Raw genomic sequence first — 26,975 nt, forward strand, 5'->3', positions numbered from 1 at the left:
ACAGTTTTAGTTTTTTTTGAGGCATTTCCAAGCCACTGAAGACCCAATGTTGTAAAGCAGTTTTTTTAAAGCAGTTTTTTTTTTAAGGCTATCATAATTTCTTTATGAAGATCATGCAATCATGACCATGCCGATTACAGATATGTCACTCAGTCTTCACTAACGTGATTGGTACCATAGACTATAGGCTAGACCATAGACTGCCATCAAGGCCTCAATGAAGGGGATTATGTGAACAGAAAGGGGGTTCACAATGTAAATGTGCAGCCCAGTCACTATTGTGATTCTTAATATTCCAGATTAGTAATATTATATCAAATAAAAAAAAAAGGCAGTTGACTAAAATCTTCCATATCACAAATGTGAAAGCAAAATGGCCAGGACCTGTGCATGACTTAAGAATTTTCAGAGATTCACATTTATGCACATTATTTGAAAGTGGTAAGGAAAGTTCCACAATTAAATATCAAGCTCACTGTATTACATACACTTATGCTGATCCTAACAGAACTGCATTTTTTCATAGGTGATTATGACATGTTCCTGCCTGCAGACAGGTGTTTTATGACCCCATCCCCTGACCCAAACCAGTTACAATGCAGCTCTAGCCAGGACAAGGGCACACAATGAAATGAACTTTGGCTAACTAAAGGGAAGATTTCAGTGTCTGAAAAGTCTGAGGGTTGCACACCTGACAGGGCCTGTGACATTGTTGTCACAAATAAAATAAAATAAAATTCTTTATCAAAATTTATAAGGAAAGACAAGTACTTTGTTTAGGCTTGGCTTGTAAGGAATTCCAAACCTGCGTATATTCAAATGCACATAACTATAGAACCCATTCTAAATGCACATGTGAACGCCATCAGCGTTTCTAACAGGTTCGCGTTTAAAGTCTGTGTAGAGGGAATGGTGTCGTCTTAGCGGCCCCTAATTTAATAACAAATGATTGTTGCGACGGAAGCAAATCAATCAAAACTAACTTATGATGGAAAATAACTTAACTCTGCTATAAAGCCAAAACAATCTCTGTTACCTTAAATTATACACTTATCTCTGTGAAGCTGCTTTGAAACAATTTACGTTGTTAAAAGCGCTATATAAATGAAGATGACTTGACTTGACTTGACTTGTTGCACGTGCCAAATTACACAACATTGCCAAAAAAAATAAACACTTTTCATTAAATGTTTAATAAAAGACAAATATGCTTAGTTCCTTGAGTTTTATTTCAATTGTTCTTTGTAAAGAAAAGCCAGTGGTCAAGTGCCTGCAACAAGAGATATTAGACACATGCCTCATGCAACAAATAAAAAGGTAAAGTTGGCTATACACTGCCCACCTGTAGGCCTATGTCTCCTCTGTCTGTGCAGACTCTTCTGTAGGCCTTTCTGTAGATGTGGAATCCTGCAACTTATACTGCAGCCATAAAGCATACAAGTATAAATGAAGTAAAGTTATTTATGCACTTGCAGGTAGGCTAGTTCCTTCATATGACAGTTATCTGAGAGGGTTTATTCACTGTCCAGTGCAATGGAAACAAATGGACATTACAAAGTCTTATATTTTCTTTCCTTTGGAAAGTTAGAACATGTCCACTTACTGCACATATTTCAGCCACCACTTTCTTGGGAACAGATACAAGTGTTGGTGTATTATGTAAAGGTGTATTATGTAAAAGTGCACAAAAGAGGAAAACACTATGGGCCCTATCTTGCACCCAGCGCAATTGACTTTGTACACCGACGCATGTTTCATTCCTATTTTGCACCCGCGCAAAGCGCGCTTTTCCCTCCACAGAAGCACGTCGCTAAACTAGGGAATGAACTTGCGCTCGCTGGGCGGTTCAGCGCAAAAAAGGAGGCGTGTTTTGGCGCAAACGTTCCCTGGTGCTATTTTACTGTTCCATAAAACAATTGCGCCACTGGCCAGAAAAAACCTAGTCTAAAGTCAGTGGCGCGTTGCGCGTTGTTCATTATGCTATTTTAAGGGCGCATGCTTGACCATAATGTATAGAGTGCACAAACGCTCATACACTGTGATTCTCTAATCTACACAGAAGCAGCAGTTTTCATTTTTGCAAATCATATTATTACAAACGATAGATAGATAGATAGATAGATAGATAGATAGATAGATAGATAGATAGATAGATAGATAGATAATTTATTATAAATATAATAATTTATTATAAAAGCATACATCTAGCTTACACATTTACCCACATTATTATATGCCTGTTTAGCCGAAGCTAATTTGGGTGTGTTTCTCCCATCCCCAATGTCACTTCTCTCTCTTTTACGGCCGTGACGAGAGCGTTGCTCTCCTCGGCTGTGAACCGCTCTTGACGCGCGCCTGGCAAATCCGCCGTTATAATAGCAATACGCCAAGGAAAAAGTGCGTCTGCTCTTAAAGGGAATGTGAGATGATGCTCTGATTGGTTTATTTCACGTTACGCCCAAACCACACCTATGAATAATGAAGCTACTTCAGACCAACCCCTTTTAGATTTGCGCCCGGCGCAAGAGTCATTTATCCCGCCGGGAAAATAGCAACAGCGCCGAGACCCGCCCACAAAGTTACTTGCGCTTTGCGCTTTGACACTTGCGTTTCAGATCGTTAAAATAGGGCCCAATGTCATTACAATGACCTACACTCGGAAAAAATGTGATCAATAACTCATCACTATTTTTACATTAACATAAGTTTATCAGTTTTCACTTTCACAAGTCAAAGCAATTCATCATTACTCAAGATTTAACAGCTGAAATGACTATACGGCCTTAATTTAATGCAGCAAAATGATTTTACAGTGTAGGCTACTAAGATCTTTTCTTTTTTTTTCTCAGCCTTTTTCTTGGTTGCTTTTATAAACAGACAACCATTTATTTAACAGTGCCTGTTATAAAAGAGACTATAATATAACAAAAAATTACCATTATGTAGAATATTTTTGTACTTATACAGAGCGTATCAATATGCGTCGCGACTGAGCGCGTTGTTTGTGTTTGAGCTCCGTCAAATTGATTCATAATCCTTGATTTTCTTCTTTACACTCATTTACAAACGAACATTTTCTATTTTTACAGCGTGTAAACATATCTCCGATACTATTCTCTATAAAAAACAATCGGATTGCTTTGATATCGCTACTTATATCCAACTTTCCGAACTTCCGCTACTAGCCTTAGCCCGCGTGGTCTCACCTATCGATCGTCTTATTTACACCCGTATCACTGAAAGCTATAATTCGCCATTATAGCACATCTCTTATAATGGCGAATATATCGGATGTGTGTCTAACATTACCTTTGAGTGCAAGTGAGGACACGTTCGAGCTACATTCTGTGCAGTTGGAGTCGGTGGACAAGCAGATCCGCGACCTACTAGAGAGACAGGCCGAGCTGAGAGAGCGGCGATCCGCGCTTGAAACATCACGCGCCAATGCTCACAAGTCAGTGGTTAGTAACCTTTTGACTCCGACCTCGTCTACTCCGTGTGTTTCTCTGCACAGGACCCGAGCACTCAGGACGCGATCATCACTGGTTTCGTTCACTCCGGCACCGACACAACACCATGGACCCTGGGTGATTCCACAGCGGAACACGCGAGCCAGGACCAGAGCAAGGACCTCTCCGCCCCTCCCGGCCTTCGAGATCTCCACCCGGAACCGCTTCTCCCCTCTACGCGGGACAGAACGACGTGCTGCATGCGGGAACGAACGACATCAGGCTGCGGCAGACGGAGGTTCTGAACAAGGACTACAGGAGCCTGATCGAGACGGTCCGCAGCACATCGCCTGAAACAACGATCATCGTGTCTGGACCGCTTCCCAAGTACCGACTAGGACATGAAAGGTTCAGTAGATTATTTGCTCTACATGAATGGTTAATGTCATGGTGTAATGAACAGAGACTGCTCTTCGTAAATAACTGGAATCTGTTCTGGGAGCGACCTAGGCTCTTCCGTGCTGATGGCCTTCACCCCAGCAGAAACGGAGCGGCTATTCTGTCGGACAACATCTCCAAGACGCTACACACCATATGACTAGTAAGTCAAAGTCCAAATCACACTCTTTGCTGTCCGAACTTAATTGATATAAGTACCAATGTAGAACATTATATAGAAACTGTGTCTATTCCTCGTTTAGTGAGGCCAAAAATCTACTGTAGGATCTAGGAAAAATCTAATTGTGATTAAACCAGAAAATCTCAATATTAGTGAACAAAAACAATTTCTAAAGCTAGGTCTTCTAAACATTAGATCACTCACACCTAAGGCAGTTATTGTAAATGAAATGGTCACAGATAATAGTTTCGATGTACTTTGCCTAACTGAAACCTGGCTTAAACCAAATTATTATTTCGGTCTTAATGAGTCTACTCCACCAGGATATTGTTATAAGCATGAGCCCTGTCTGATTGGTCGTGGCGGCGGTGTTGCAACAATCTACAGAGATATTCTTAATGTTACTCAGAAAACAGGTCACAGGTTTAATTCGTTTGAAGTACTTGTGCTAAATATTACGCTCTCAGATGTAAGAAAGAAATCCCTATTATCTCTAGCTTTGGCTACTGTATATAGACCTCCAGGGCCCTATGCTGATTTCCTAAAAGAGTTTGCAGACTTTCTCTCAGATCTATTGGTCAATGTCGATAAAGCATTATTTTGGAGATTTTAACATACACGTAGATAAAACAAATGATGCGTTAGGGGCTGCATTTACAGATTTATTAAACTCCTTTAGGGTCAAGCAAAACGTCACTGGTCCCACTCATCGTCTTAATCATACGCTAGATTTAATTATATCACATGGAACCAATCCAACCGATATAGATATTATGCCGCAAAGTGATGATGTCACTGACCATTACATGGTCACTTGCATACTACGTACTGCTGAAATTTGTCATGTTGCGCCACGTTATCAACTAGGCAGAACAATCCTTCCATCCACTATAGATAGATTCTCAAATAGCTTACCTGATCTAACTCAGCTGCTCAGTGAACCCAAACAAACAGATGAACTAGAGGAAATGACTAGCACTATGAGCACCATTTTCTCTAGTACATTAGACATTGTTGCACCAATTAGATTAAAAAAGGTTAGAGAGAAAACTAAAGCACCATGGTACAACAATGCTACGCATGTTATCAAGAGAGAACCTCGCAATTTAGAGCGTAAATGGAAACAAACTAATTTAGAGGTCTTTAGAATTGCGTGGAAAGACAGTATGTCACATTATAAAAAGGCCCTAAAAGCAGCCAGGGCTGAGCACCTCCGCAAACTAATAGAAAATAATCCAAGATTTTTATTTAACACCGTGGCTAGACTAACAAATAAACAGACGTCACCGGAGCAAAATATTCCGTTACAGTGTAGTAGTAATGATTTCATGAATTTCTTCACTGAGAAAATAGAAAGCATCAGAAACACAATTGTAAACGTACAATCTTTAATGGTGTCTTATGATTCAGCCTCAATTATCGCCCCTCAAGAACAGCTACACCGCTTTACAACTATAGGACAGGAAGAGCTAAATAAACTTATCATTGCATCTAAACCAACAACATGTTTATTAGACCCAATACCCACTAAACTACTGAAAGAAGTGTTACCTGTAGTGGAAGAGCCTCTTCTCAATATTATTAACTCGTCTTCAACTTTAGGTCATGTTCCAAGAATATTCAAGTTGGCAGTTATAAAACCTCTCATTAAGAAACCACAATTAGATCATAATAATCTAGCAAATTACAGACCCATTTCAAATCTTCCATTTATGTCTAAAATACTAGAAAAAGTTGTGTCCGCTCAACTGGGCTCTTTCTTGCAAGAAAATGACATCTATGAAAATTTTCAGTCAGGATTCAGGCCGCATCATAGCACTGAAACTGCGCTCGTTAAAATCACTTTAAATCAATTTACTTTTAGCTTCTGACCAAGGCTGTATCTCAATACTAGTTTTACTTGATCTTAGCGCTGCGTTCGACACCATAGATCATAAAATACTCTTAGATCGACTACAAAACGCCTCGGTTACGACTGTAACCTCGGTTCCCTGAAGAGGGAACGAGCGTTGCGTCGAGAATGACGCTATGGGGAACGCTTTGCGTGATGACGTCTTGAAGCACATGTAAAATCAGTCCAATGGTGTGGCGGAACGTCAGAGGCGGGTGACGTCACCTACCAGGAAACTATAAAAGCCGGCCCGAAACAGAAAATGAAAGCTTCGTAAAAGTCTGAAGTCGAGCTGACAGGCATGAAGGAGATATGGCAAGGCGACGCAACGCTCGTTCCCTCTTCAGGGAACCGAGGTTACAGTTGTAACCGAGGCGTTCCCTTTCAAGGGAACTCCCGTTGCGTCGAGAATGACGCTATGGGGAACGTCTATACCAACGCCTCCATAGCTACGAATGTCTGTCCTGTGTGTAATCTGGTGAGCAGCACTAGGAAGACAGAACATGAGACCCTGGAGCAGAGTCTAGATCCAGAGAGTAAAACCTGACGAAAGTGTGCGGTGAGGACCAGCCTGCCGCATCACAGACGTCCTGTAATGAAACTCCTGAAATAAGGGCCTTAGAGGCCGCCATACTCCTCGTCGAGTGCGACCGGACAGCCAAAGGAGAAGGCTGCCCAGCCGCCTCATAAGCAAGTGAGATAGCCTCGACCACCCACTTGCTCATCCTTTGCTTAGACACTGGACCTCCTTTGTTAGGGGACCCAAAGCACACAAATAATTGATCACTTTTACGCCACAGGGCAGCTCTGTGGACATAAGCGTCTAACGCCCGCACAGGGCAAAGCAAATTATTAGCCTCCTGGTCAGCCTTTTGAAAGGGAGGAGGACAAAAGGCCTGCAGAACAATAGGTCTGACCACATTAGCGGGGACCTTGGGGATATAACCCGGTCTCGGATGTAGAAAAGCTTTAACCATACCCGGAGCAAACTCTAAGCATGACGGAGCAACCGACAATGCTTGCAGATCCCCTATTCTCTTAAGAGAAGAAATAGCCAGAAGGAAAAGAGCTTTCAGAGTTAGAAACTTCTCAGGAACCTCCTCAATGGGCTCAAAGGGGGCCAGGGACAGGCCTTGTAGAGCAATGGACAAGTCCCATGGTGGCACCCTAGAGCGAACTGCAGGCCTCAGCCTCCAAGTGCCACGAAGGAAACGAGATATTAAAGGGTCTTTCCCCACAGACATTCCACCCAAAGGAATGTGGTAAGCACCTATGGCCGCCACATAAACCTTTAAAGTGGACGGGGTCAGACCTGCCGTGAACCGGTCCTGCAGGAACTCCAGCACTGTACCAATTGGGCAGTTAACTGGGTCCAACCGACGGTCACTACACCAAGAAGTGAAAACTCTCCACTTCAGGGCGTAAAGTTTCCTCGTGGAGGGAGCTCTGGACTGAAGAATGGTCTCAACAACCTCAGTTGAGAGACCTGACTCTATGAGCTGGGCCCCCTCAGAGGCCAAGCCCACAGGTTCCACAGTTCTGGCCGAGGGTGAAATATCGAGCCCTCTGCCTGGGACAGAAGGTCTCTCCTTACGGGTAGCTCCAGAGGAGGCCTGTCGAGGAGCGACACAAGATCGGGAAACCATACTCTGCTCGGCCAGCGCGGGGCTATAAGAAGCAGGCAAACCCGGTCCCTGCGAACTCTCTCCAGAACTCCCGGGAGCAGAGCCACTGGGGGAAAGGCGTACAGACGTAGCCTCGGCCACGTCTGAACCATAGCATCCAGTCCCAGAGGAGCTGGATGCGTGAGGGAGAACCAAAGTGGACAGTGAGACGTCCCTCGAGACGCAAACAGATCCACTTGTGCTTGGCCGAACTCCCTCCATATCAGCTCCACCACCTCGGGGTGGAGCCTCCATTCCCCGGGCCTCGGCCCCTGCCTCGACAGAGTGTCTGCTCCTATATTCTGGACCCCGGGGATGTAAGCTGCCCTGAGTGACAGTAACTTCCCCTGGGACCACAAGAGGATATGGCGTGCCAAGTTGGATAACGGGCGCGAGCGCAAACCCCCTTGGTGGTTGATATAGGCGACTACCGACGTGTTGTCCGTATGTACTAGCACATGGTGTCCCCTGAGATCTGTGATAAAGCTCCTCAGAGCCCGGAAGACAGCTAACATCTCTAGGCGATTGATATGCCAGGAACGATGATGGTCTTCCCACAGACCTTGAGCTGAGCGACCCTCCAGGATCGCTCCCCAACCCGTGAGGGAAGCATCCGTCGTTAGCAGTTTGCGACGACAAGGAGCTCCCAACACTGGGCCCTGGGACAGGAACCAAGGTTTCTTCCACATAACCAGGGCACGTAAGCATCGCCGCGTGACCCTGATTGTGCGAAATGGGTTGCCCCTCGGGGAAAACCCCCTGGTCCTGAGCCACCACTGCAGGGGCCTCATGTGTAGCAGTCCAAAAGGTATCACGTTGGAAGCTGCTGCCATGAGACCCAACAGTCTCTGGAACTGTTTGACAGTGAGTAGCTGGCCTAGCTTTACACTTTTCACAGCTGCAAGGATGGACTCTATACGTGGCGGTGACAGGCGCGCCTGCATCGACACTGAATCCCAAACTACGCCTAAAAAAGTGGTCCTCTGGAGTGGAGAAAGCACACTCTTCTTGGCGTTCAGCCGTAACCCCAACTCTTTCATGTGGGCGAGAACAACATCTCGATGTTGAACCGCCAACTGATGCGACTGAGCTAAAATCAACCAATCGTCGATGTAGTTCATGATGCGAATACCCTGGAGGCACAGCGGCGCCAGAGCTGCATCCATGCATTTGGTGAAAGTGCGGGGTGATAAAGCTAGGCCGAATGGAAGAACACGATATTGGTATGCTTTGCCCCCGAAAGCAAACCTCAGGAACTTCCAATGACACGGACGGATGGAAATATGGAAATATGCGTCCTTGAGGTCTATCGTGACAAACCAGTCCTCGGACCTGATCTGTGGCACGATCTGTCTCAATGTTAACATTTTGAACTTGAGCTGCATGACTGACTCGTTCAGAACTCGAAGATCTAAAATGGGACGCAATCCCCCGTCCTTTTTCGGAACTATGAAATACCGGCTGTAAAACCCGGTTTCCCTGTTGGAGGGAGGTACATATTCTATGGCCCCTTTCTCTAACAGAGTGTTTACTTCCTGTTCCATAACCAGAACCTGCTCGGGGCCCACCACTGTGGGCAGGACCCCCATAAACCGAGGTGGGCGTTTTTTTAATTGTATCTGATACCCTTTTTCCACGGTCTGCAGGACCCAACGAGAAACATTCGACAGTAGCTTCCACGCTGTCAAAGATTCTACTAGAGGTACCAGCCTCTCGAGACTGGTTTCTGGATTTCGTTGTTGTTGAGTAGTCAATTCGTCGCCCTGTAACGGCGCACCAGCACGGAACGACCGAACAGACTGCTCTAACACCCTCCTCGGAGGGGGCGGGCATCCCGAGGCCACTACGTTTCCGGGTGGTCTTTGAGATATGTGCTCGCCGGAGACCGCTGCGCCCTGTAACACCTGAGGCGGCAGGGTTGGCAGAACGGTCCCCTGAGGGTTCCGAAGAGAGACGGGCACCGTAAAAAGAGGTGTTAACCGCTCTGCTTCGGGGGGGGACTACCCTCATTTGTCCTGAGCCCTCGGACGTCAGGACTTTTTCCCAGCAGCCTTCCTGGCAGTAATGACGGTCCGCAGATCCGTCTTACCCCTCTAAGACTGCTGGGTTTGAGCGCGCCCTCCGTGTCCCCGTGATTTTTGTGGGGGAGCACGGGAGGACACACTCTGTTTTTGTGTGGCACGATGATCAGCGCTCTTTTTAGAGGAGTGAGGCTGCTCCCGCTCAGCAGCCTCAAAGAAAGAACGACGGGGGAGGAGTTTCTGGAGTGCAGCAGCCTGTTTTGAAGCTTCTTGTGATTTAGCTACCGCACTGTTCACTGCATCTCCAAATAGCCCAACAGTAGAAACCGGAGCATCTAATAGAACATGTTTCTCTCTATCTTTGATGTCACTCAGATTGAGCCACAGATGCCTCTCAGTGGCCACCAGGGCTGCCATAGACCGCCCGATTGATTTAGCGGTCTCCTTGGTGGCCCTGAGAGACAAATCTGTGGCCCTACGCAGTTCGGCTACTGTGTCAGGACCAATACCCCCGCCCTCCTCTAAATCACCCAGTAATTCCGCCTGATAGGCTTGCATAAGGGACATCGTATGCAGACACGCTGCAGCTTGACCAGCGGCTGCATACGACTTATGAATCAGGGAGGAAGTAAATTTAACTGGTTTAGTGGGGAGTGTAGGAGCCTTCAGGGAAGATGCCGTTGCTGGAGAGAGATAGCCCGCAAGCGTCTCTTCCACCTTCGGCATCTCCCCATAACCATACTCTTTATATTTGTGGATGGAAGAGTAATGTGAGGTTTGTGGTGTGTAAACTCTATATGACATAGGTTTTCCCCACAATCTCGACACCTCGGTGTGGAGATCGGGGAAAAACGGAAGACTCCTGCGCTGAGGCTGTGCACGAGATGGCAGGAAGCGTTCGTCGAGCTTACTTTTCGAACGAACGTCCTGCCTATCCTCTGGCCACTCAATAGATAGTCTGTGAACTGCTCTCGTGACAACATCAAGCAATTCCTCAAAAGCGTGAGACTGAGGTGGCGAATCCTCAGACTCAGCTTCAACACTACCAACGTCCAACTCCTCAGAGCTGGACAATTGCAGTATTGGTGCCTCCATCGGGGGGGAAGAAACCGCAGCGCGTGCTTCCACACCCTGATGAGAGGCACTGGATCTATCAGAAGGTTGCTGAGATAAGGCAGAGCCCGTCTCAACATCCACTGATAGATCCATTTGCGAACCCCAGGTCTGAGATCGACGCTGTGCCTCGGCAGCAGCGGGACCAGAGCCCTGGGGAACGTGATCGGGATTGAACCGTGCCAACCGGGATCGGAGCGTACGCAATGGAAGCGCACAGCAATGCACACAGTCACCACCCTCGAGTGCTGACTGGGCATGCTCCTCTCCCAAACAAACAACACAAAGAGTGTGTGTGTCACCTCCCGTTAAATAACGCGGGCAGGGATGGACACACACTCGATACTGCTGCTTGCTCGCCATACTGAATAATATATATAGATATATAGACAGACAACACCAAATAAACGGACAGATTCAACACAGAGCGCAACTGAAGACTCAGAAAGCTTTCGTTTTCTGTTTCGGGCCGGCTTTTATAGTTTCCTGGTAGGTGACGTCACCCGCCTCTGACGTTCCGCCACACCATTGGACTGATTTTACATGTGCTTCAAGACGTCATCACGCAAAGCGTTCCCCATAGCGTCATTCTCGACGCAACGGGAGTTCCCTTGAAAGGGAACTACACTGGTGTTCGGGGACAGGCATTAAACTGGTTCAGATCGTACTTATCAGACCGCTACCATTTTGTCTGTTTAAATGGGGTAAAATAACGTCAGTAAACTATGGAGTGCCGCAAGGATCTGTGTTAGGCCCTCTGCTATTCTCAATATATATGCTGCCACTTGGTAATATTATAAGAAAACATGGAATTAATTTCCACTGTTATGCTGATGACACTCAATTATATATTTCATCACGACCAGATGAAAACAATAAATTATCTAAATTGACAGAGTGTGTTAAAGATATAAAAAACTGGATGACGTGTAATTTTCTGCTATTAAATTCAGATAAAACGGAGGTATTACTTATTGGTCCAAAAAACTGCCAACAAAACCTCTTGCAATACAACTTTAATTTAGAAGGATGTCCTGTTACTTTATCCACTACAGTAAAAGACCTGGGTGTTATACTAGATCGCAACTTGTCTTTCGAAAATGTTACAAGAACAGCCTTTTTCCACCTTAGAAACATTGCTAAGCTACGTAACATGCTATCTGTTTCTGATGCAGAAAAGCTAGTTCATGCATTCATGACCTCGAGACTAGATTACTGTAATGCTTTATTAGCCGGTTGTCCTGCATCCTCAATAAACAAGCTACAGTTAGTCCAAAATGCAGCTGCTAGAGTTCTTACTAGATCAAGAAAATATGATCATATAACACCGATTCTATCATCTCTACACTGGTTACCTATTAAGTTCCATATCAATTACAAAATATTACTACTGACCTATAAAGCCCTAAATGGTTTAGCTCCAGTGTATTTAACGGATCTTCTATCGCCCTACAATCCATCGCGCTCTTTAAGATCACTAAATTCGAGGCTTCTGGTCATTCCTATGATATCTAAGTCCACTAAAGGAGGGAGGGCGTTTTCACATTTAGCTCCTAAACTCTGGAATGGCCTTCCTGATATTGTTCGAGGCTCAGACTCGCTGTCCCAGTTTAAAACTAGATTAAAGACGCATCTCTTTAGCCAAGCGTTCACATAATACTTACCTTTTATACTACAGTTGAATCAGATCGAATGCATTAATATTATGAACAGCAGCTATGCTAATTATTTCCCATCTGCTTTTCTGTTGTTACCTCGGGACGCTAGTAACACGTAAAGACCTTCCGCGCTGGTCGGATGCCAGACTTTCTGCCGATTTAGCGCGAGCTTACACAGCTCAGACGCTTGACTGACTAATCCAGTGTGTTTAGACAGAATGAAGCATGTGCACAGATACTGACACAGATGCTTTTCTCTCTTATGCCAAATCCAGATGTAAGCTGGGATTGCAAACTCAACTTCTTTCCCACATTCATCTAGTGTCTGAAAACAGAGATGATGAAGTGAGTTGTTTTCACATTTCTCACATATTAAAGAGTTCTTCATCCTCTCTTTTACTAATACATATATCCAGAAACACATGAACTTACTATAATTATACTTTTTACTTCCCTGCATTTAATTTCCCTAACCTGATTATTACAGTTTTTTTCAATTGTTTACACGCAATTTTAAAAACCGGGTTCTTTTTTTCAAAATATAATCTTTCATTCATCAATGAAAATAATATGAACATTCTTCAAAATATCTTCTTTTGTGTTCAGAAGAAGAAAGAAATTCATACAGGTTTAAAACAACTTGAGGGAGAGTAAATGATGACAGAATGTTCATTTTTGGGTGAACTATCCCTTTAATGACAGATGCAGCTCAGCTTCAGGGGATGTCCCCGTCCCCACCAATTTCAAAATCAAACCTACGCCCTTGGATACAACGCATCAAAAGCAAATAGAAACCATTATAATCAGTGATGCTGTCTACACTGGATGATGGACAATAGCAAACTGATGCTCTGCTCTATTCCTGATGTACTCCACACACACACACACACACACACACACACACACACACACACACACACACATGTCTGGTTCACTATCTTTGTGGGGACTCTCCATAGACGTAATGGTTTTTATACAGTACAAACTGTATATTCTGTCTGTCCCCTTACACTACCCTAGGTTTTACTATTCTTATGGGGACATTTGGTCCCCACAATGTAACAGAAACAGAGTTGACAAGCTCATCAGGAAGGCCAGCTCAGTGGTTGGGGCTGAACTTGAGACGGTCCAGCAGGTGGCAGGGACCAGAGCAGTAAACAAACTAGGCTCAATACTGGACAACCCCGCACACCCTCTCCACTCCCTGAAGGTGATAAACAGAAGCACCTTCAGTCAAAGACTGATTGCACCAGTATGCAAGACGGAGCGGTACAGGAAATCCTTTATACCAGCTGCTATAAGACTCTACAACGCACAAAAATAACCTTTGTCTCTTTTATGCATAGTTTGCTATAGTAGTCTGTTATATATATATTTTTAACTTAAATAGGTCAGGATAAAACTGAACTAATATGTGGTGTTATGTCTGTCATGAAGCTGCTGTGACACTGTAATTTCCTGTTAAAGGATCAATAAAGAACCTACCTACCATAAACAAGGGCACACACACACACACACACACACACACACACACACTAAAGCAGCACTTTCAAGCCTTCTGTTTGTCAGTTCTGTGACTTTGAGTGAATTTGATCTTAAAAACGAGTGAAATCCCAGCAAATTTAATATAAAAATTAAATTTGATGTTGTAAGATATTTTCAATAGATGGACACTGTACTTTGGGGACTTTGTAATACATTTCTTTTATAAACTATATTGTTAAATGATATTGAAGTACACTTTGATTGATTTTTTTGTCATTTTAATAAAAGACACAATAAATAAATAATCAAAATACTTGTGTTTTTTCTTCATAAATGAGATCTTGAGGAGAAAAATCACCAGAGCACATCTGATTCAAACACACTGAGACTTCAGACATGATGAAGTAAAGAGATGTTCGTGAGACACGCAGAAACACACACTCGATGCACCAATGCTTTTGGGGCCACTGCTGTAAACCTCTTAAATGTGAATGTGAATTAATTTAGAAGTTCTCTTTCTTTCTCCATTAATCACAGTTGTGGTTCCTTACGGTCGGGACTACAGTCACTGTTCTTCTGTAAGACTTCCTTTCCTCAGGCAAACACAGGAGGAGATGTTCAGAACGGACACGGTTGAGCTTTAAAATTATATAAAAAAAACACTGTGAACTTATCATAAGAGTAGTGCACATGACTTGTGTGCTTTATTCTAAGTGTTCTGAAGTTATATGATACTTCTGTGTGATGAACAGAACTTGATCTCGACACTAAAGACCAGCAGTCTGAATATAAACTCCAGACTCAACCGCAGGAAGGAATGACACCTGATATACAGTGATGTTTGAGATGTTTGAGATACCTGTCCAAAGACTGTCCTCCTTCTTCATGACTCCTGATGTCTTGCTCTTCTTCTTTTGGGCTGGTTTGGGGGCGGAGCCGTCTGCTGATTGGCTGGATTTGATGCTGTCAGAATGAGAAAATGCAGAAATGTGAGAAACTCATGAACTGAAAATGAAAGTCTCTGTTGCATGTTTCCTTACCAGAACTGATGCTTGATCGTGGCTGATAAGGACAAAAATTAAATGAACCCTTTATGAAACGGCTATTAATTCATTTCTGCTCGTTGTTCAGAGAAAAATGCAATATATTGCTCCATGAGAATTAAAAGGGCAGGCCTTGAGGTGGCCAATGATGTGCTGTTCTTAAGTCACATGACATTTGAATTTGGATTTTCTTGAAGCATCTTTGATAAGTAAATTAGATTTTTTTATGCACAAATCAACTTTGTCTAACATAGTTTTACTGTAAATTGAGAAAATATCAATGTTTCCATATGGCAACGCTGTACCACAGTAGAATTGCAGTAATGTATTTCTACATTGGCATTTTTTATAGATAGTAGCATCAACAATATGATTGCAGTTATTTCTTTATTTGAAGTGTTTATTGTAGTATAGTTGTATTTATGTATAAATAACTGATTGATTTCTTCTTCTCAGAAAATGAATACAGCAATATTTAACGGGAAGGGCAATAGTGCAGTTAGCTCTTCATGTGATGAGAGTGAGGATACGTTAGACAAATGACTGGGAATGATGGGATTAAATGATAGGGATCTACTTATGTTTGGTTTGCATGAGTTCCTACTATATAAATCTAGAAATTACAATAAATTACAATAAATCTAGTATATAATAGAAAAGAAAATCATATTTTTATAGAAAAACTACATTTTTGACCATTTTCCATTGTGGTGCAGCGTTTCCCTATAAAAGTGGGAATTATATAAAAAAGCTATTTCATGTTATTTGGAAAAAATATTTCATGGTTATAACATCATGCGTACCATAGAGGGCTCAACTAAATGAAAGTGTTGTGAACAAACTAATCTAAGCTCAGATAGTGGAGATGAAATAAGATTCTTCCAGTGTAACACAATCAGAGTGTGACATTTATGTTGATACTAACAACACTGATTGTCACATTTATAATATAATAAATTAATAACAGTTTTTTTCCTATCAAGTATTTATACCTTCAATATTTTGATATTTTGCCTATTAAAATGTACAATATTTTCATCTGAGTCTGAGAGGTTTCCACAGTTATACCGACAGGCTGTAGAAAGTTCTGATGGAATCACGTCCTCATGTTCTGATATCAAAGACACGCGAAGGTCAACTTGTATGAAGTTGTATGAAGCCTTTGCAATATTTCGCATTTATATTTTTTGTATATATTTTATAGTTTTCACATGATTTGATATAATTGTATTGATTGGTTTGTTAAATACACACACTATCTGTTTGATTATTGTATTATGTTTAATACAGTATCGCTTCAGTTTAAACCATAAACGCAGGGTTTCCACTCAAGTGGACATCTGAAAATCTCTTTGAAAAATGTGTTAAAAAATTTCAAATCTTGTTTTTCATGCCCTAAGAGCAATAAAAACACATAGTTATCATACAGTAATTCATGCATGAAAGGGTTAATACATTTATTTTCACTAACAATATATTCATAATTAGGGTAGAGTGGGGGAAAACGCCCCCCTGGGGTAAAACGCCCCCCACCTGTTTTTCCCAAAATAACCACTAAAAGTAGTTAAGATACATTTTTACTGTTGCTATGCACTACGTTGATAACGGGGATATACAAATCTCTATGGAGAAGCTGACACCAGCGACACATTTGAAGAGAAGAGGATTACATGGTAAATGCTATAATTTTCAGATATTAGTAAATAAGTGTTTAAGAGAATATTGTTCTGCAGGATATCACAGTGATGTATGATAGATGAATAGTGAAGTCTATAGTTTGAGATCATATATTATTTATAAGGAATATAATTATATTTTAAAAATTAAACATTATTTTAAAAAACTCATAGCTTGTGGGGTAAAACGCCCCCTACGCTGAGGGGTAAAACGCCCCCCCTGGGGGCATAGTTTCTCTATCATAATTACTATAATAAAATATTTCTGTCTATCAAATCCTTTGTTTTACACTTAATGCAGTATAACTAGGTGGTAAAATCAAAATATTTGAACAAAACATGAAAAAAATACCTCAAGTGAACATTAACTAGCTAGCTCGCTAGCAAAGTTAGCTCACTGATGGAAGGTAGTTAATTTTGCCTATTTTGAACATTTCTGAAATAAATATTAATACATGTTGATACATTACTTGCCTTTTACCTTTAGAGATTAAAAACTATTGTCTGTTAATTTTGCTGTTTATCTATGAAGCAAACTGGTTGGTAAGAAAGGGGGCATTTTACCCCACCTTGGGGGGCGTTTTACCCCACCGCTGGGGCAAAACGCCCCCTTTGTACAAAAATATTTTCAGTGGAAATACTAATTAATTATGAAGGCTGAGCAATTTTAATATTTGGTGAATAACTCCTGCCATAGTCACTCAAAACCGGGATGGCAATTCTAGTCACATTTATGTTTTGTTTCACTGTAATGTCACATTTTCCTTAAGGGGGGCGTTTTCCCCCACTCTACCCTATATGATGTATCATCATCATGTCCATGCTAAACACATGTGTTAATGTATTAATGCACGCTGTTGTTAAGAGAGCGTCGTCTCTGTCGTCTTTATCATCGATAATGATCTACAATATCGCACACTGCAGGCTTTTCCCTTGATAGGCTACTTTTTTTTCTACAGTCGATCCTTGAGGAAAAAATCCTTGAGATCTATGTGGATTTTCCGATTAGTCAATCGCCTCGTAAAAAAAAGAAAACACACTAAAAAATACATTTATGAGACTTACTATATGAAGCGGTTTTAATCATATGATGATGACGTTTTTATTGAGGAGTCACGTTATGTTCAGAAAGTGAAAGTTAAGAGGAGGAAATCAGGTGCACGTTTGATAGATGCAGAATGTCGTCGATTTTGTCCGTTTATTTTGACTCTATTCTCGTGTTGAACGCGTAACAGCTCATCTTCAGATCTCTGTGATTTAACAGACGAGTCTTCTTCTCCGGTGAGTTTCTGTTCCTCGTTGAACACGACAGTCTGATTTATTATTTCTCTCACATGATTCGTGTGTTTCTGGAAAAAAATCCCGTAGTGTTTTATTTGAGTGTCTGTATTTTCACAGGAATGTTGACTATTATTGTCGCTGTACTGGTGAATCTCTTCATAGAGACTTCTGGTAAGAACATGTTTAATAATAATAAACTGTATTTCATATGCCGTCTTTAAAGCAGCTTCTCAAGGCACTTTACACTATAAAACAGACATAATTTTGCACACATTGAGTGTGGTTTTAGGAACCCCAGCAAGAAGTGCGTGTGTTAAAAAACAAAAGTATTGATAAGCCTTTTAGTCACAGGAAAAAATAGGGCAAAGTAGCAATATTTCTGAAATGAAAAAAAGGAATTCTTAACAGTATGGGCCAAAAGACAAACTCAAATCAAATATACCTTCTAAAAATGTTTTATTTAGTTTGGAACAGAGCCATCTATGTTTAACATTAGTGAACCAGCTTTACAGAGCTGATGCGGAGAGAAAATAAGCACAACCTCTTATCACTATTAAGGCTCATCCATGTTTATATATCAGAAATACTATGTGAGAGAAAAGAAACATCCACATTTTGACCAGGATTGGAGTGGATATAAATCTGAGTCTCATCTGCACAGAAGTGATCATTACGCCTGAGTGTTCTTAAGAGCAATCCAGGAGGATATATATATAAATGATAAAAATTAAGGGGCTTAAAACCGAACCCTGAGGGACGCCAGTCAATCTCAGACCTGAAGCCACTCATAAAAACAATCTGGCAGCGGTCAGAGAGATAAGATATAAACCAGGTCTCAGAAACACCAAAGACAGTTTCAAGATGGTTGAGTAAGAGGTAGTGATTGACAGGTTTGGATTTCATTCAGTTTTATGGCATATATTCCAAACACACCATTCCTGATAGATCAACAAATGTTGATATTTATGGGGTAGGCCTAATGTGAACTATTTTAATTGGATATTATGACACTGGGTTAAAATGCTTAGACATGGAAGGTTATTAGGTCAATGTGACACCGACCAAGCTAACAAATTTTTGTTCTAATAACGTTTTCCAAACATTCTGTTTTGGTTATGGAAACGTTAAAGTGTCCAGTTTTCTTAGTGTTAGAGGAGCGTTTATAAAAGTTTAGTATGATGTTCTTGAAACATTCTTTCAACTTACTTTTTATCAACAACTCAACATTCTAGGAATGTTGATTTGCAACATTCCAAGAACATTTAAACATCCTGCTTCCTTAATGTTATTAGAATGTCATTTAAGGTTAGTATGATGTTCCTGAAACATTCTTTCAAACATTCGAACACCTGCTGTTAACAGGCAGAACCAATGAAGGAAAGAGAAATAACAAGAACTGAACCTACAACTGACTTCACACCACTGCCTTAGATGAAATCATCTGAAAATAAAGATCTCAGCAGAGGAGGATTAAACAACTATACAAACAGCATTACCAGCTTCACTTATTACTAAACAGATTTACTTTATTTCTGTCATACGTCTACACAAGTTCTTATAGAGAATTAACAGAGGATTAGTTGTTGATGTTTTATTGCAAATGTTTCGTTTGGAGTCACCATTATGGTGATCAGTGTTTGCTTTATTTGGGCTCTTGACCCTGTATTTTTGTTAGATTATTTCTCTTTCAACAATTGCAAATGTTTTCACAAAATTCATTGATGCATTGACATTCTGCAGCGATGAAAGAGACTCTGAAAAGGCAGATCAACATGTCCATTTTAATGGCCATCAAATTACTTCATTAAAGTAATTTAAACAACTGCTTTTTCTGTAGTTTTAAAACTGAAATAATTACGGGATTAGAAGCATTTTTTTTTCAGCTGTTGACAATGTCTTGTGTAATAGATGGAACACACTTAGACAAACACTTATTATACAAACCTCGATCGATCGCCAGTGGCCCATGCATATCGACTGTCACTAAAAATCAGTGGTAAAACGTGAGGAAAATGCTAGATTTCTTTTATAGCTGACAAAGTTAAAGTCTAATGAAATACACTGACACCTTATTTGTGTCTTTTCAAAAGTAACTGAATGCACTGCTACATATATTAGCCTACAGTAATCATAACTGTATTTAAAACATATAAATGTACATGTATATGTATAATTATGCCATTATAAAATATATATTTGTTTATATACACACTATAAATACATATACAGTATTTGAAAATAATAAATGTTCCGCTTAAAAAAATGAAAAGTTCTGTTCATAGCCTCTACGCGCCCCCTAAACCCACATAATAAAGAGGGGCAGTTACATAGAAATTTGCACAAATTAAGCATATGTTAATCATACAATTGAGGTATTATCGAAATATCTAAATTTTAATAACGAGTGATTATTTAACAAAAGGCAAGTAAAACGGTCAGGGTTACATTTTAGACACACACACACACATACACACACCTCTGAAGCGATAGAAAAGTCCTCGGGACCGCATCACTCGCAAGACGAAACCTGCATTGGTGTACAAGGCCGAAGTCCACCATTCCCCAGTTGTACGGTTGCTACACACACATAGTTTAGATGTGTCCGTGGTTGATGGCCAACCAACCGCCCGCAGTCAGAGTCCAGCCCGGGCAGCATCGAGGGGAAAGATGCACTGGAACTTTTAAGCTAATACAATGCTAAATCAGACATATGTACAATAACATTACGATGTCCAGCAATCAATTTAAAGGGGCATTCCACCCATTTGAACATTGTTTTTTATTTAAAGTGGGTCATATATGTAGTCGAAATGTAAAATAAATTTTGAATTTGGTGCCTTCGTGACCGAGGAAAGACAAAGAATAACTTCAGGACGCATTTGTATGAAAGACAACAACTCCCACAATGCACCACATTGCACAGCTCCGCAAGCCACTCCCACTAATCCAGAAAGCGCATATCTGCCTATAAGAGAAATCACTCTTCCGTCTACAAGGCTAGCTACCACCAGAGCTTGAAATTCATTTCACATTCACACAAAATGTCTAGTTAGTTGGCGAACTCATTAGTGCATTACTCCTCGTTTGTATTTCTTTCGAAAAGGTGAATTATTGCATGGTACCTGGATGTTCAGTCAGAACATATGCGGTGCGAAACTAGGATAGTTCTCAACACAAACATCCGTGTCCTCGTCTGATTCAGAGATTTCGTCCAGGAGAAATTGGCATCGTTGAAATTCTTTGCCGCAGACGGACTCTATCTCTGTGTTCGTAGTTGCATCTTACAGTCTATGAGTTGCATAGTGAGATCACCGGCGCCACCAGTCCGCCCTAACTCGAGCCAGTCCGGGCTCCTCGTCCGCGGCAGGCAGGTCTTCTGCCTCGGCTGCTCTTCGCTATAATGCGGCTTGTAAAGGTAGCCACAAACACCTGATTCAAGCATCAGACTTCCGAAATCCTCTTCTTCTATATCATATTGAGCACTCTCCTCCGCTATTGTCATAACTTTACATCTGTCTCCACAGCGCCTGTTAGCTTAGCTTCAAACAAGATGGAGGATATTGCTTTCAGTTTCAGAGAGTAAAGTCCCACCCACTGATCTGTAATAGGTCTGTAGCGTGAGCGGGTCCCGCCCCCTGGGAAAGATGAGGAACTAGTGCTTGTAGTCTCAACAGAAATCCCCCCCTCTTACACTTCCTCCTACAATGAAGCAAAATGACGATTTTTGCGTCATTGTAGGAGGAAGTGTAAAAGGTAAATAACGGATTTCTCCCGTCTCAGGGGAAAATGAGAGAGTGTTGCACGACCATTCAATAGTATGACTGGGTTTCTAACAATGCAAAGCTTAATGCAAATGGGTGGAGTGTCCCTTTAAATAGTAGGCTACATGGGGTTTAATTTGTCGTTTAACCCTCTGAGGTCGGCAAACGCGCCCCCGCGTTTTGCTGGATTTTCTCCACATTGTAGAACTATAAACTTAAATTACTCCATCATTTATGGTCATACAGAAAAAAAGAAATATAAAAAAAGAATCTGTGATATTTCTACTTTTGTATGTGTCCACTTACAATCAAATCAAAACATTGTGCTTTTGTAAAATAAAGAAAATAAACAGGGTGTGCGTTCCAGAGATGGGACCAAGTCACACATGTGCAAGTCTCAAGTAAGTCTCAAGTCTTAACCTTCAAGTCTCAAGTAAGTCCCAAGTATTTTTTTCTTGGGCAAGTCAAGTCAAGTCAAGTCACAAGCTATGTCAAGTCAAGTCAAGTCAAGTCCTGTAGTAGGTCAAGTCAAGTCCAAGTCAAGTCACCGTATTATTGTAATTTTACCTGCAGAATCTGATCTTAATAAAGTGAAAAGACAAGATGAAACTGTCGGTAAATTACAATAATTTGGATTTGCATTGTAAATACTCATGTTCAGTAAAATACATCATGGAATCCAAACAAAATTGTAACTTCATAAAATTATTTATTTTTCACTTCTGCCAACAGTGTTTAAAATGTTTTAAATTTGCAACATTGAGTCCATAAAACAAATAACTGCTTAACATCCAACAGACTCCTCTTTGAACACCTCCCTCTCTCTCTCTCAAACACAGTTTGCATACAACATTAAACTTTGTTACATTTCTCCTCTCTCTCACACACACACGCACACTCACACTCACACACTCTCTCTCTCTCTCTCTCTCACACACACACACACACACACACACACACACACACTTTCTCTCTCACACACACACACACACACACACACACTCTCTCTCTCTCTCTCTCTCTCTCACACACACACACACACACACACTCACTCACACACACACACTCTCTCTCACACACACACACACACACACACACACACACACACACACACTCACTCACTCTCTCTCTCTCTCACACACACACACACAAGACTTATTGTATTAGTGAAATAATTTTAACTATTTGCAAATAATATTTTATTTTTAATTATGCATGCATTGTCTCTAAATTAATAAAGGACATTATAGCATATTTTCAATTCAAAAAGGCAAAATGTAATAAATAAATAAAAATGTTAAATATTTATCTACTTACATTTTACCAGGCATTCGTTCACTTCTTTAATCATTTTGACAATGATGATTTAGACCGCTGAACTTTTAGTCTTCCTAACAACAAACAGAGCGGTGCATGCCTAATGGAGTGCATCAGAGCAGCATCAAGAATATCAAATATTTTGCAGTGGATCTCTTATTTGCATCTTAAGTTTATTGCCAATAATAATGACAGGTTTGTGAAAGTGTAGAACTCGGTGAACTCGCGCAAAAAACATCTTCAGCACAGCGACTCATTTGCACGTCTCTGATTGGCCAATGCGTTCAACAGACATGTCTGTGATTGGCTACAATGCTCAACGCTGCAAACGCACGTCGTGAGTACCATTAATGCAAAGGGAATATATATATATATATATATTTAACTGTAATATGCACTTTTCATGATAATCGTGGCAGCTGTAGTCTTATTCACATTTGTTTTTGTGATAATTTTTTTTGCTCTATGAGAAAGACAAGGTAACAAAATATTCGGGGCTTTACTATAAACATTCGGGGCTAAGCCCCCTTAGCTCAGCCCTAGCGCCGCCCCTGCAAGAAACGCGTTTTTTTGACGGCCTGCTTATGGAGCAGGCAGCTAGCGGATCGTTAGGAAAGATTAGATGAATGTGATCATTTATGTTTGGGCCTTTTTTGGGCCTGAAATCGCTGATAAAACCTTTAATGGCTATTTTAGCTATTATTACATTAGCTAACTACCAACTAACCAGATAACATTAACATATTGACAAGCACTCCACTTACTGGGCAGAATGGCTCTTCAGATGACGGACGAAATTGGAGGTTGTCGTCTGGCTGTCCGAGATTTTTATGTTGCATGTCTTGCAAAGCACTGTTCTTTTTTTGCCATCTTGCAAAAAAATTCTTGAAGCCGAAAGCGATGACCCTCGGTACCCCTCCGGCTGACATGTTGATGTGATGTGATATCTGATCTAAATGGGCGTGGTGTGCGTAAGGTACGAGAGGGCATGACTGATGATAGTGTCGTGATCCAGTCATGACAACGCTATTCTCAGCCCGCGCTCCCTCTATGTGCGCTCCAGCTGAGTAATCAACTTTATTTTTTTTAAATAATTTATATATTTTATATTCAAACTGAAAACATGATGTGATTAACACTCAAGTCATTCAAGTCATCGTGTCTCAAGTCAAGTCAAGTCCCGAGTCTTTAACTTCCAAGTCCGAGTCAAGTCTCAAGTATTTTATTTTTTGTCAAGTCAAGTCACAAGTCATAAAAATAGGGACTCGAGTCGACTCGAGTCCAAGTCACCAAGTCACAAGTCCCCATGTCTGGTGCGTTCTGCCTCTCCGTCGCGGTGAACTTTTTTTTCTTGAGCACGTCTATAAACTGAAACAAAACTCAGCGAATACTTGTCACACATTTATGAGCCATACACCTTTATAAACATTTAAGTGTGTACTTTTAAAACGATCGGGTTCAAAACGAAAACAAATATTCTCTGTTTAAGTAATTTGTATAAAACCAACAAGATGTCCAGCTTCTCAAACGCTTGCTCATTACAGTTAATTTGGCCACGCCTACTCGCGCAAAAGACATTCACATGCAAATCTCCACATGGAACGCGATCGCGCTCATTACCTCAAAAACAAAACACCAAAACACTTTACTTTTCGTCGAGTTAGGCGCACCGTGAGCTTACATTGGATTTAGGCTACCTCAGAAGAAGAAGAAGAATGCGATTTGAAGACAAGAAAGATTTAAGGTAAGAAATTCTTACATATTAGTTTGTTATTGTTGCATAAGTGTCACATTGCAGTTGAACTGTTGCTAGATATATGGGGAATATTATAATATTTAGACCCGTGTTTACTGTTAGGCCTACTGTGTTTGTGGATATCTGGTCAAACGTAGATATGTATGGTAACCATAATGTTTTATATTTGAGCGCGATCGCGTTTGAATGTATCATATTTTGCAGCGCGATCGCGTTTGAATGTATCATATTTTGCAGCGCGATCGCATTTGATGAATGTATCATTTGAAAATTTGAAAAGCAAAACACACCAAACAGCTTCATGTTTTTACTATTATCTCATTTCATATCATCATAACGAATGGAAACATTTGAAGTAACATGATAATCAATATATTTTTCTCTAGCTTGGTTGTTACTGAAATCTTTTGGAAGATTTATACTGCTATCTATTGTTATTATTATTTTACCCAGAACTGCGCATAGCCTATGCCTACAAGGCACAACAAACCTGGTGTTCATTAAATTATATATTGTTGGAAACATTTGTGTGTGTGTGTGTATTCTGTGAATTTTAAAAAGCAATTTTAACCAGAAAAATCTAATATTTATTTCCAAAATCGTGCAGGCCTTTCTCTTGATATCAGTGTGTTCACTTTTTTTTTCAGGGCCCAGATGCCACTGAGTCCTGCTGACTTCAACATTCACACGAGTCTCTGGAACATGAACATGGTAAAGTGAAAATCAAACACCTTGGAAATGAAAGGTATGTACAATGTTTTTAGGAATGGCACAAAGGTCTCTGTCTTTCAATAAGTGCTTTTTTGCCATTTGTTGTGTCTATTTGGATTATGTTGTGTAAATAAATCCAAACAATCTAAAAGCCATTCTTTTTTAAATCTCCTCATTTACAGTATTGTGCAAGGTTGCTCAGAATGACAGGGGCCTGATAGCTCCTAATAGGGCAGTTGGAGGAGGGTCTTTGTCTTTCTCAGGTGTGAAATCCATACATATTAATGAGCTCACGCATAGAGCTTTCTCACACAAAACACGTCGTAAAAATTTTAAATCAATATATTGTCTTCTCTGAATGAGCAGTCAGGGTGATTTTCACATAGTTTTAGAGCAAATATTCTAGGCTATGTCATACAATTTTCAAAAGTCTTGTGAAGAAATAATCAGTATGGGTTTCATGGCCTTATTTCAGTGAGATTTTTTTTTTGTATTTTCACAAACCACGCATAAATGTCATTATCTCAAAACTACAAACTTTTACATACATGCTGCTGATATATTATTGTAGCAGAGTTTGTGCTGAATACAGTGTAATTAAACTTTAGCCATGAAAATGTCACAAGTAACAGAAATAAGCACAAATGTCAGAGCATGTCAGAACACCTCCAGGGCCCAGAAAACAGCTCAGACCTCAGAGGGTTAATGAGATGTAGCCTATGTTGTCAGTGCCGAGAATCTTCGTGTGAATAAATACATAGATCAGCCTATTTGAACAATTGTACCTTAATGGTCCAGTGGTAGAACTTTCACCAACCGTGTCAGAAGTTTTGGGTTCTAATGTCCCACCTGTCCCACCCGCAAATTACGCCTATGAGTCTTCCGCATATTGATAGCGGCTCCCTGATGCCCGCAAATTAGCTAAAATCTCCCGGAATCTAGAGCGAGCGAGCAAGAGCGTGCAGCTCCAAACCGTGCAGAGCACACGGCAGAAAGGGTGAGGGAGCGAGAGACCTTGCGTGTGTGTGCTAGTGAAAGTTTGGTACTACGCCAAAATAAAATCTTTCTGAAATCTCATTTTTTGAGATATCAACCTAAAATGTGGAACACAACTTGTTCAGATTTTTTGCTTTCATTTTCAAGATTCAAGAGTTTTATTTGTCATTGGACAGTCTCCTGCACAACGAAATTTGCAAACAGGGCCACCCAGGTGCAATATCATCATCTACGATAAAACAAAAAGTTAATAAAGAAAAAGAAAATTAAATAAACAACAGTAGCAGCATCATTGTTAAAAATCATTGACACACGTGTGCAAACACACAACAGAACGACTGTAAGAATGCAAAGTCAGTCAGTGGTCTGCTTCATTTAAAGTTCTGACTGCCCAGGGGAAGAAACTATTTCTCAGCCTGTTGGTCTTGCTTTTGAGGGATCTGAACCTCCTCCCTGAGGGCAACATAGTGAACAGGTGATGGTCGGGGTGAAGATGGTCCTTTATGATCGACCTGGCTTTGGTGAGACATCTGG

At 41.0% G+C, this 26,975-nt stretch overlaps 1 protein-coding gene across 1 annotated transcript in view; it reads left to right on the forward strand.

Annotated features, from left to right (window-relative positions):
* The first annotated feature begins 17,510 nt into the window (after nt 1-17,510).
* Nucleotides 17,511-26,975, forward strand: part of LOC311287875 (butyrophilin subfamily 1 member A1-like) — a 43,427-nt gene continuing 33,962 nt past the window's right edge. The window contains exons 1-2 of the mRNA XM_084404985.1: nt 17,511-17,900; nt 18,018-18,071. Of these exons, the coding sequence (XP_084261111.1) occupies nt 18,020-18,071 (52 nt within the window). The 5' untranslated portion in view covers nt 17,511-17,900; nt 18,018-18,019. The remainder of the gene's footprint in view (nt 17,901-18,017; nt 18,072-26,975) is intronic.

This window comes from Rutilus rutilus (genome assembly GCF_951802725.1).
Source record: "Rutilus rutilus genome assembly, chromosome: 3".
NCBI lineage: Eukaryota > Metazoa > Chordata > Actinopteri > Cypriniformes > Leuciscidae > Rutilus > Rutilus rutilus.